The sequence below is a fragment of the Canis lupus genome, chromosome 36 (genome assembly GCF_003254725.2).
Source record: "Canis lupus dingo isolate Sandy chromosome 36, ASM325472v2, whole genome shotgun sequence".
NCBI classification, from domain to species: domain Eukaryota; kingdom Metazoa; phylum Chordata; class Mammalia; order Carnivora; family Canidae; genus Canis; species Canis lupus.
Window position 1 is genome coordinate 3,472,507 of NC_064278.1, and position 12,159 is coordinate 3,484,665.

Below are 12,159 nucleotides of genomic sequence, written 5' to 3' on the forward strand. Positions count from 1 at the left end.
CCAAAAAGGCGAAATGCATCGCTCCCTAAGTCTCTTGGTAAATGATGAGCCCTCGATAGATCTGAATTAAAGGGTTGCCTGAGGAAAGGTCAGTCCGCCCAGTCTAAACGTATGTGCTTGCATTGTGGATGACCGCAGGTCCTCACATGGGTTTTTACTATGGAACTTATGCGGTATTTTTATGCCCGTTATCATGTCAAATCTTCACAGACATTCTGCGATGAAGGCATTGTAATCTTGACCCTAAAAGTAAAACTGCAAGGTGTGCACGGTTACTCATGGTCACTCAGACACTAAGTGTCAGACAGGAATCAAAACTCAGTCCCTTGTCATCTTTCTCAAGTCTAGAGGAAGTCCAGAAAGCTGTTCCATGGCAGTGGCATCAACCGTGTGCCGGACGGTGGACCTCAAGACAGTCCCCGTTTGTGTTTAGTACTTGGATTGGCTGTCATGTCAGTCCAGGCTTTCCCCCAAACAAAACAGAACGGGTTTCATTTTTAGGTATAGCGTGGAGTCTGTGGACTCTAACCACCTAACTTATGGAATGGATGAGCATATAGAATAAAAATATGATTTCTTAACCTCAAAAAAGATTACAAACCCTGAAATAGCTTGCATTTAAATGAGACTTTATTTGAGCTGCAACTCCTCCCCTCCATCCAGCAGAAAGCAGGGTTTCCCATAGGCAAATTGGAAAAAAGGAAATTTGCTTTTAGTTGGGTCAGTGGAGGATAACTTGAAAAAATTTTTACAACCTGTAGTAATTAGATGACTGTCAGTACGTAAGAAGGGTGCAAAAGTGAACGTGGAAAGCCTTTCTGGTCTGATGCATGTCGCCTTCCAACAAAGCAAGCTTGCTAGTTCTTCTAGACACCTGGAAACATGTCTAACCTGCTTAGCTGTTCAGGAAACTAGATACATATAAATGTCACAGTGGCCTGACATCTCAGCCACCCAGAACAAGGCACGCTCTGCAACTTCATATTTCAAGCCTCTCTCACCTCCTTCTGTGCCCCTCTTCCCCATCCTTCAATGCTGCCCCTTTTTCCAGTGTGACCCGTATGATATAACCTGCCACAGAGTTGTCTTCAATGGATTATTTAAATGCATCTGAAATCCATGTCTGCCAATAAGTGGCACAGGTGCTGCTTATTTCTTGGGACACTGGCATCTAGTGGAATCCTTTGTGACCCTACCCATAAGGTAGGTACAACTAAGGCACGACAGGATGGGGAGGGTGGATGCTCAGCTATTTGGCGAAGCTTGGAACTTACCTCTAAAAGAGACCAAAAACCTACTCATTTATTATTATATAAGAAGATTCATCTGCATTAGCCCGCTTGGTTGACTCTCCAGTGCATTCTTGTTTGTAACTAGATTTTCGAAAGTCGACCAAATTTTAACAATAAAGTAATTCCCAGGACTTCACAGCAAGGCTTGTTGGTTCAGGTGACTCAGGCAGAATTTGAGGGGCTGACCCTTCCTTTTTAGAATTGGTTTATTTTTCTCAGCACCAAATAGTGTAAGGAATATTTGAGCATAAAGTGTGCATTTTCCATCCACTTATGTTATAAAGTTAGAGATGAGGAAGTCATAGGAAGTCACTGATGTCTTCATCAGGCTATTAAACTCCTCTTAGTTTTACTTTCTCTCTCCCACATACAGCCCACGATGGAACCTTTACCCATTTTATACCAGTATCTTTAAAATCCTCTACCATTTTTCTTTCCCTTTTGTTTGTTCTAACAACCCCTAGACTTGGATTAATTTACCAATCTGCTTTTATCTCCCCCTTTGCCCAAGCTGGCAGATCCTGGTAGAGCAAATCACACTGGTACTTTGACTAAAATTTTGAGATCTCCAAATTCAGTGAAGTACTTAGCGCCCCTCAGAAATCCTTTTATGTGTAGTTGGCCAGTTCTCTCCCCCATTACCCATGTGTCCGTTCCGGATATTATCTATTCTTCTCAAAGCCCCAGCCTATCACATTAACAAACAAACTTTCCTCCAATATGAGCTACAAATTATTTCAACTTCTCTGTGCACAAACTCATCTGTATATATTATCACCTTTTTTCTTTCTATCTGAAAGAAAAATATCTCTTCTTCCACCATTAATCTTTTGATTAAGCTTCATTCCATTTCCATTTTTTATCTACCCATTTAATACATATTTATCAAATATTAGTTATGTGCAACTGTGCTAGAAACTTGTGGCACATTGTACGAAGCAGGAGATTCTGGATGCAGCAGAAAAGAAATAAAATCAATAAATTAATGCTATGGCCTCCAGAACTGAGAAAGAAAGTTTCTGTTGTTTTAAGCCATAAAATTTGTTATGGTAGCTGCAGAAAACTAATATAATTTTGGTTTCAAGGAGTGGGTTGCTGCTGTAACAAATACCTAACAATGTGCCGGTATTATCCAAGTAATATTCAAAGAACTGAATGATAGATAAAATCTGGGAGAATTTTGAGAAGCATGATTGGCAAAGCCTAAGTTGCCCTGAAGAAACTGTTGGTAGAAACATGCATGTTAAAGATGCTACAGGTAAGGGCTTAGAAGAAAGTGAGAAGTACAGAAAAGAAAGCTTCTGTCCCCTTTAAGCATATATATGTCGTCTTGAACAGAATGTTGGTAAAAATAGGAGCATTGTGAGGGCTCAGAAGGAAATGCAGAACACATTAGTGGGAATTGGAGGGAAAATGATCCTCCAAGATAGTGGCAGAAACCTTGACGAAATTATGTCTGACAGCTGTATGGAAAGCAGAACTTGCAAGCCATCAACTTAGGTAGCTGAAGAGAATTTCAAGCCGACTGGTAAAGGTGTGGCCTGGTATTTCCTTTCTGTTCATAGTAAAATGTGAGAAAAAATAAATAAATTGAAGAAGAAACTGATAAGCAGTTTTTCTGGGTTTTATTTGTTTGGTTTTTGTAATTTGTTATAGTAGCCACAGGAAACTAATACAGACCCTAGTGAAGTCAGGGATATCTCATATTATTTACAAATGCCGATTTATGTTTCTAAACATGAATCTCTACTGTAGAATCAGATTAGTTTAGGCTGCCTGCTAGTTAACGTTAACAGGAAAATGTGTCATTTTGATTTTACATCAGGACATGTTCCTGTCAGCCCCCAATTTATCTATTTATTTTTTTAGGATTATCCACCAACGGTAAAAATAATTAAATCCATTTTGTCTTAGAGCTCAAGTTCCCAAACTGGCCTAATAACAACTTGTGGGTTGTCTTTTTGTTTGTAGAGTTTTATTTCTGTTGTTCGTTTTTTAAGACACAGATTCTCAGGGTCTATTCAGAATTGCTGAATTGATTTTCTGGGGCCGGTAATTGGATATGTATATTTTCATAAGGCTTTGCAGGTTGCTATCATAACCACCCACTTCAGGGAACCATTGAAATTACAGCTGGGTTTGCCTACCTTTTCTTAAGTATCTGCTTGTGTCTCAGATATATAGTAGGTGAGTTTTAGAAAATATTTGCATCTAATCTTACAATAAACTGATTCTTAATCTCTGCTAGGAGGCTCTTAATCTCTGGCAAACTGAGGTTCAAAGAAGTTACACACCTTACCTAAGCCAGTAGTTAGGGAATCTGGTATTTGACCACATATATATCTGATTCCAAAACCCATGCTTTCAGTGCAGAAAAATCAGCCTAGTGCAATGGAATGCCAACTGTTTGTTCACATTTCCATACATACCCTTTCTGGGTGAATCATGTTGAATAAGTCGTCTAACTTCTCCAGTTTTCAGTGTGCTCTATTATGATAGAGAAGAGGGTAATAATGTGGATCCCCAGCAGTCGTTACTACACAGTAGTAATTTATTAAGTACTGTTGGTAAATGGTGAACGTATGGAAGTGTGGTTTTGCTATGGGTTTGGCTCTTATCTATTTCTTTTTTTACAGACTAAGTGAAGTGTAGCTATATTGTCTAGCACAAGTGCCTGCTCCCACAAAATGCTACATATGCTGCCAGATTCTTTTATTCTTGAGAACTTAAGGCTTCCTGCATGGCTATTTCTGGAGCCAGACCGGACCAGAGTTTGAGTCCCAACCAACTCTGCCATTTACCAACAGTGTAATCCTGAACTAGCCTTGCCATGATTTGAATTATTCATCCTTAAAAGGGGAAGAGATGTTGTTGGCTTAAATTGAAATAATACAGAGTGCCTATAATATTTATTTATGATCACTGTAATTTAATTATGACATTACTAACAGTAGCTGTGTAGGAAGGATGGCAAATAGTCTTTGTGAAGTTACACTGGGCCTCCTCCTATGAAAAGTAACACAGACAGGGGATGGAAGGATGCCAGCAGTGAGGCAGTACATATTGCAGGGCATGGAAAAAAACCAAGACCAATTCCAACCCACCTGAATACCAACTCCCACTGTAGCCTTATCCTCCTCTCTATGCCTGAAAAATTATTTCAACTGTGGTTACTCTGTAGCACAGAGAGTCCCAGCAAGTAACCCCTAAATAGATAGGGAAGATGAAGAGTTTAATTATACATCTCCACATATATCCATAAATACACTCACATGTAGAGTGGGAGAAAGAATATTTCCTTTGGCACTTGGCAGGAGGCTAGTTGCAAGGGCAATCATAAACTACCTGGTAACGTTAAATAAGTCAGAGAGTTCTCTTGTGGCAAATGGTCTAATTAAGATAGCAATAACTACCATTTGGTGAATTCCTATGCCAGGAGCTGTGCTAGACATTTTATGTGCATTCTCACTAGGCTGTAAAGCTTTGTTAAATAAGAACCTTTACCTACTTTTAAAGATGAAGAACTGGAGACACAGAGAGATTAAGTATGGTATCAATGGATAAAGATCTGAAAAATATTGTGGTGAGATTCAAAATAGTGTCTAACCATCTGCAAAGCTTATGCCCTGTCTGCTACAGGAACTTCTCATGCCTTGCATCGCTAGTCCTTTTATAGCAGCTACTCTTACTGGCCATTTTTTTCTCTGCTTGTTTATGTTGCTTATACCCTTTCCTCAAGAAAAACACATGATAAAATCAGCGCTGATATATGTAGTAGATGATGGATGGATGGGTGGGTGGATAAACAGATGACACATGGACAGATAGAGCAGTGAGGATATGTGTATATACATACAATTGCACTCAGTGATTTTTAAAACCATCTCGTGGCTCTTTTTAGCACATCACTATGTCCTGCTTGTGTCCCGGCCCAGGTGTGCAGAGCAGCTCGTTCACAATAACCTCCCAACCACCAGTGTCATCATGTGCTTTGTGGATGAAGTGTGGTCTACTCTCCTGAGGTCTGTTCACAGTGTCCTTAATCGCTCTCCTCCGCACCTCATCAAGGAGATTCTGCTGGTGGATGACTTCAGTACCAAAGGTAAGGAAACCACGCCTGGAAAATTAAAGTTTGATGTGAGTCAATAGCAGGTTGGGTGGATGGCAAAAATGTCAAATCATTGTTTCACGTGGCCCTTTAGAGGCATAAAAGCAAGTATCTACAGGATGTAGAAAGTGAGCTGTATCTTCAGTCAGCTGTCTCAGACTTCCCTTCAGCTGTCCTCTCTCTGCCATGCAGAAATGATTTTCTAACCATAGCTTCTTGGAGCAATGGAGCACTCTGAAGTTCCAGAGACCAGAAGATGTTCAACCATTTTATAAAATCCAATAAGCAGAAATAGAAGGCCAACGGTTTCTTCTTTAAGAGCAAAGCACATTATGTGTTAAGTGTTGAGAAGACAAATTGCCAATAGAACTAGAGAGATGAGGATTCCACAGAGTGCAAAGGTGGAAGATTCTTCACTTCTCTTAGACCATGTGCTCCAAGAAGTGGCCTTGAAAGCATAAATAGAAATAGTATCCAGGCACCTAGCAAATAATAATCTTTTTATTTTAATTTTTTTAAAGATTTGATTATTTATACATGAAAGACACACATACAGGCAGGGAGAGAAAGGGGGGGGGGGGGGCAGAGATACAAGCCAAGGGAGAAGCAGGCTCCAGGCAGGGAGCCCGACGAGGAACTTGATCCGGGGTCTCCAGAATCACACCCTGGGCTGAAGGCAGCACTAAACCGCTGAGCCACCCAGGCTGCCCTAATAATCTTTTTATGCATGGGAGATCTAGGGACTTGAAAGACCCTTTGGAGGGACCTGAAGCTTATATCGTCTTCAGAGCCCTTTTTAAGAAAAAAAAAAAAAAAAAAAAACCCAAATCAGTAGGAAAGTGAGCAGCAGAAGTACTTCTGGGAGCCATTCCTATCTGATATACCTGACAATATCTTAATTACACATAGAAATGACTGCAAGTCATGTAAATATAACCCATAAAATATTTATTTTGAGGTATATTTGCCCCTGTCCTGATAAATACTCAGAAAAGCTGATCCCTCCTCTGTGTCACTTGGCAACACTGAAAAGAAGGATTTGGAACTTGAGAAACAGATACTTTGGAGTATTGAATACAGACAAAAATCCATCCAAGAAAATAAACCAGAAAATAAAATCATGGCCCAAGGAATAAAATTTAGTGACTACAGTAAATATCATAGTTTTTGGAATTTGATGTTGAGGAGTCACTGTTAGTATTACCCAGATCTAGTTACTTAAAGTGTTTCCTCATCTATTCTTATTCTGATATAGACTACCTAAAAGATGATTTGGATAAATACATGTCTCAGTTTCCAAAAGTTCGGATTCTTCGCCTCAAAGAGAGACATGGCTTAATAAGAGCCAGGCTGGCGGGAGCACAGAATGCAACAGGTAAGAAGCTGCTCAGTTTTTGTTTTAGTTATATTTTTGTTTTCATTCGTTTTCAAATACATATAATAAATTTGAAATAATACTGAAGTGAACACCCACAGAGCCATCATCATTCCACCAATTTTTAACTTTTTGCAAAATATCATCACACACATACACAGATGTTTAAATGTACACACTTTTGTCCTCAACTTTTGAACTTACAGACATGATGACACAACAACTCTGTGTACCTTAGTAGACATCTCTACAAAATACAGACATTCTCTTAGATTAGCACACTTTCATATTTAAATATCATCCGGTTTATGCTCTTTTCAGACTTCCTCATTGCTCTTAAAATGTTTCTAATAGCCGCTTCTCTCTGTTGAAATTTGAGATCTAATTAAGTTCCATGCACTGCATTTGGTTGTTTAGTCTCCTTAGTTCCTCAATCTAAAGTAGACAACACACTATTACCATTGACTGGTTTGGTTTTTTAGAGTATGGGTTATTTATTTTGTACATGTGACCACATTCTGAAATTTTCTCATTGTTTCCTCATGTTACACACAGAATAAATGTTTCCGGCGTGAGTAGTGTATAGTATTCTCCTACATAGGTGGTAGGAATTACATAATGTTTATGGCTTCAAATCAAGTGACACATGATGTCCAGTTGTCCCACTGTGGGTGATAGTAATTTTGAGCATTTGGTTAGAATGTTGACACCCAGATTTTTCTTTTGGGAGTAAGAATTAATTTGTGATGTGATACTTTGATCCATATAAATACTCTATTTTCCTTACATTTTACCCACTGGTTTTGCACCATTAATGATCTTTGCTTGAATCAGTTATTCCATTGAGAACTATCTCTCTGTCCTTCCCTCCCTCTTCTTTTTCTTCCTCCCTTCTTCTCCCTCCTTCCTCTTCCCTTCTTATGCCCCCATCACTACGGATTTATGCCCTAAAAAATTCAATGTGTCTATTATTAACTTCCTTCCTTCCATCTCTCCTTCATCTCTTTCTTTCTTTCTTTCTTTCTTTTTTCACTCAAATATTTCTAAATTTGACTACTTGGAGCCCTTTCAAACCTATGCCTTTTTTTGACCTGAATCCCATCAGTATTTGAGGACTTAGAATGGTTTACTTGTCTCTTCCTTGACCTATGGGTATGTCTGCTCTTCTCTCTTCCCAAAAAGCAATATACTTTCTTTTCTTCACCTCTTTTTAGTGTGTGGGTTTTGGTGAGTGAATGGGGGGATACAAATCTTTTCTGTCCATGAGAACTCTAAGAATAACGTCAAACATATTGGTTTATTTTTACACCTTTCTGTGGAAGGACCTGTACCCCATAATTGCTGAACTTACTTATGTACCAGGTTCCATTCTAAATACTGTCTACAGTAATTGATTTAATCCTCACAATAACTCTAGGAGTTAGGTACAATAATTCTCCTCATTTTCCAGATGAAAATATGGAGGCACTGTGAGGTTATGGCTTGCCCGAGTTCTCTCAGCAAATAAGTGCTACACAGAAGGATTGGAACCCAGAAACCTTGGTTCTGAATCTTCACTCTTATCTGCTACACTTTACTGCCCCTAGACATTTAGCCACCATTCTTCCCTATGAGCCATGGCATTGCAGATCTCTACCAGCTTGAATTTAAGTATTGTCTTATGGTAAATTATCTGCTCACGTAAGTTCATATCCTTATAACCAGACCCAAAATTCCAAACTTTTCTTATCCCATTGGTTTGATACCAAATTTCTTTAGCCTGTAATACAAATTTAAAATTTTCACACATTACACCAAAATTGACATTGTGGTGATAGCTAAGATTCTTAATAATAGACTGCATTTGGAACTTTTTTTTTTTTTTTTAGCATTTTTTTTTAAATTTTTATTTATTTATGATAGGCACACAGTGAGAGAGAGAGAGGCAGAGACACAGGCAGAGGGAGAAGCAGGCTCCATGCACCGGGAGCCTGACGTGGGATTTGATCCTGGGTCTCCAGGATCGCGCCCTGGGCCAAAGGCAGGCGCTAAACCGCTGCGCCACCCAGGGATCCCTGCATTTGGAACATTAAGTAAAAATCCATGTTTGATTTCTTTTGGGAAGTAATTACACACAAATGATACCAAAGTACTACTTTGGAAACAGTCCAAGTAGGCAAGTTTAGGATTAAGATCTAGATGAAGAACATTCCCAGGCAAGTGGAACAATAAGTGCAAGGTCCTGATGCAGAAATATGTTCTGTATATTAAAGTTAAGGAAAGAAGTTGGCTGATGGGTCTGACCATGGAGACAGTGGTATGAGATTCTTCTGGGGGCCAAGGCAAAGGAAGGCTTTTGTAAAGTCTTATGAGTCATTCAAGGAGTGCAGGCATTATTTTTGGTATAATATGAAACCAATGAAGTATGTGAAAGAGGAGAATAAAATTGTCTAACTTAATTCAAAGCTCATTCTGGCTGCCTTGTAGAGAATGGGTATTAGAGAGATGAGAGGAAATGGGCAGGCCAATTAGGAGTTTATCAAAGGGCCACCTGCGGGGCTCAGTTAATAGCATCCAACTCCTGGTTTTGGTTTAGGTCATGATCTCAGGTTCATGGGATTGAGCCCCGAGGCTGGCTCTGTACTCAGCAGGGAGTCTGTTTGAAGATTCTCTCTTCCTCTGTACTCCCCCTACTCATACACACTCTCTCTCTCTCAAATAAATAAATAAATCTCTTTAAAAAAAAAAAAAAGGAGGCTATTAGAGTTGTCCAAGTACCAGGGAAGTACTAGGGCAGATGGAGGAAGGGGTCAGAGTAAGAATATATTGTGGACATGGAGAGCACAGTACTTGTCATCAGATAGGATATGAAGAGAGTAATTATGAGAGGAGTCCAAAAAAAAAAAAAAACCACCTCAAAAACCAAAACAAAAAAACCCCTAGAATTGGCATCTGAGCAACTTGGTGGGCGGTGGGGCCATAACCAGAAGAACAGATTTGGGATTACAGTTGAGTTCCGATTTTGTCCATGTAAATTTAAGATGAAAATGAGACATCCATGCAGAGAAAGCTGACAAGTGCAGAACCAAAAATGTACTGCTTATAAAAAAACTTCTCTCTGCTTGCATGGAGCACAAAGCATGCTGGTGATGATCTCCAGAATAGTCTAAACTGTTAGACAACACGGGAGGCCTCTTGAGACTAAGTGCAATGAACTTGCTCAAAAAGTTGCCTAATTGGCCTGCTCAAGTACTTGCGGTTACACAGCCATAAAATAAACTCTTTGAATTTAGAAAATCCAAATGTAAAAATGTAAATTTGGCTCTCAGTCAGTCATTAACACCTTGAGCACATTAGCTCAGTTTTAGTTTGGTAACTCTCAAACTATTTTGACCATGACCCATTTAAGAAATAAATTTTACATCATAACCCAGTGTATACATATGATACACACATAACTACAGTGGACATCTAATGAAATAATATATGCAGTAGATTCTAATGCTTTATTTTTATTTGTTTTTTTAGATCCTGGCCAATCCCACTACATTGTTGTAATGACTTGCTAAGGGTCACAACTTTAGTCTGGAAAGGCCAGTTAGGTGCATCTTAATTGCTTGAGTTGCTTCTCAAACTATCATAGAAGAACTTTCTTTTTCCCATTTTCCAAATTTTGTGGACCTACCCTTTTTGTAAATTATAATAAAGATAAACTACCTAAGAAAGAAATGGGAAAAAATATAGATATATACACAATTATATATGCATACATCTATATTGTAGGTATATACATACAATGTGCATAATTTTATTATGTGTAATATACATGTATATGTGTGTATGTATATATATGTATGTGTTTATATATATATATACACACATATATATAACATAGATAAGATACAGATAACATAAATAATGATATATAGGACACCTGAGTGGCTCAGTGGTTGATCATCTGCCTTTGGCTCAGGGTGTGATCCCGGGGTCCTGGGATCATGTCCCACATCAATAAAATCTTAAAAAAAAAAATTACATATATGTCATATGCATACACATATATAAAATAGAGAACAAATTAATAAATTACTCCAGCAAACTGCTAGAGTTTTAAAGCATTCATTTTCAAGTTCTCTTTTTTAAAGATTTTATTTATTTACTCATGAAAGTCACAGAGAGAGAGTCAGAGACATGGGCAGAGGGAGAAGCAGGCTCCATGCAGGGAGCCTGATGCAGGACTCAATCCCAGGACCCTGGGATCACAACCTGAGCCAAAAGCAGATGCTCAACCACTGAGTCACCTAGGCGTCCCTCATTTTCAATTTCTGTTCCTATATCTGATGGCTGGGTCTAGGACCCACACTTTGAGCAGCATTAGTGGAAAGCCAGTTGCCTGAATTTGGAAAGAAGCTGAAAAGTGTGTTCTGTTGGGGTTAGTAACAGCCTTATCTAAGGGTACATCCAGAGGCCCTGAAGTGCACCTGACTCTTGTGGGAAGCTCAAAGGGATTCAGAAGCCTGTACCAGCTTTTGCTGAGGAAATCATTCAAGGACCATTCAGCTACGGTCCTAAGGGGGCGGCTGGCCAGCCTGTTAGTTCTCCAGGTCTCCTGCATCACAAGTAGAGCAAGGCAGGAGACATTCTGGGCCTGAGAAGTCTCTGTTTTCAGAGATCAGCAAAGATAGCAGAGCAGACATTTTCTTTAGATTGCCTCTGCCAAACAAAGAGACGAAAGACAAGAATCTGAATTCAGAATCTGACAGGCCTTGACACCTATGGTTTCCTAAAGATTTACCCTTTAGGATTCAGGGAAAAGGGACGGGAAGCCACAGGCAAGGATGAGATCAAAGATCCAAGGACCTGCAGAAATTGGTGAAGTGGCTTCATTTTGGTTCCAGGATATTATTAGACTCTCTGAAAGTATGTAATACGAAATAATAAGGGCAAAACAGTGACTCCTTGACTACTAACAAAGTTCACTACATATTCAGTTTCCAGGGTATAATAGGTTTTTCATCTGGATATGATTCAGGCAAAAAGATCGAGGCCAATCAGTTGTTTCCTGAGAATGAAGAGATAGGTCAAGTGGGATTTAAAAATTCCAAGGAAGGCCACAATCAATGGATCTCTAGGGAAAGTGTCCTATATGAAGCCAACAGAAGTAAAAGGAGATGCAGTAATTGAGGTACAAAGTGAACAAACCGACCACCCGGATGTCATGCTAGTATTGAACAAAAGAGCAAGTTATTTCCCTCCCAAGAGGAGTCTGCAGTCGGGCAGGTTCAATGGTACACTCTAGAGAGTCAGAGTAGAGATCAGATTCTTATTTCCTTTATAGAAAGGACATTTAGCAAAATATGTGGCATTGCTGTGAGTATTCCAAAGAATCAGTTGGCTAACTTTAA

The 12,159-nt window shown here is 39.2% G+C and overlaps 1 protein-coding gene across 1 annotated transcript in view; it reads left to right on the top strand.

The window, feature by feature from the left end:
* GALNT5 (polypeptide N-acetylgalactosaminyltransferase 5) overlaps nucleotides 1-12,159 on the top strand; it is a 46,802-nt gene that overhangs the window by 9,227 nt on the left and 25,416 nt on the right. The window contains exons 2-3 of the mRNA XM_035696959.2: nucleotides 5,228-5,394; nucleotides 6,656-6,775. Of these exons, the coding sequence (XP_035552852.2) occupies nucleotides 5,228-5,394; nucleotides 6,656-6,775 (287 nt within the window). The remainder of the gene's footprint in view (nucleotides 1-5,227; nucleotides 5,395-6,655; nucleotides 6,776-12,159) is intronic.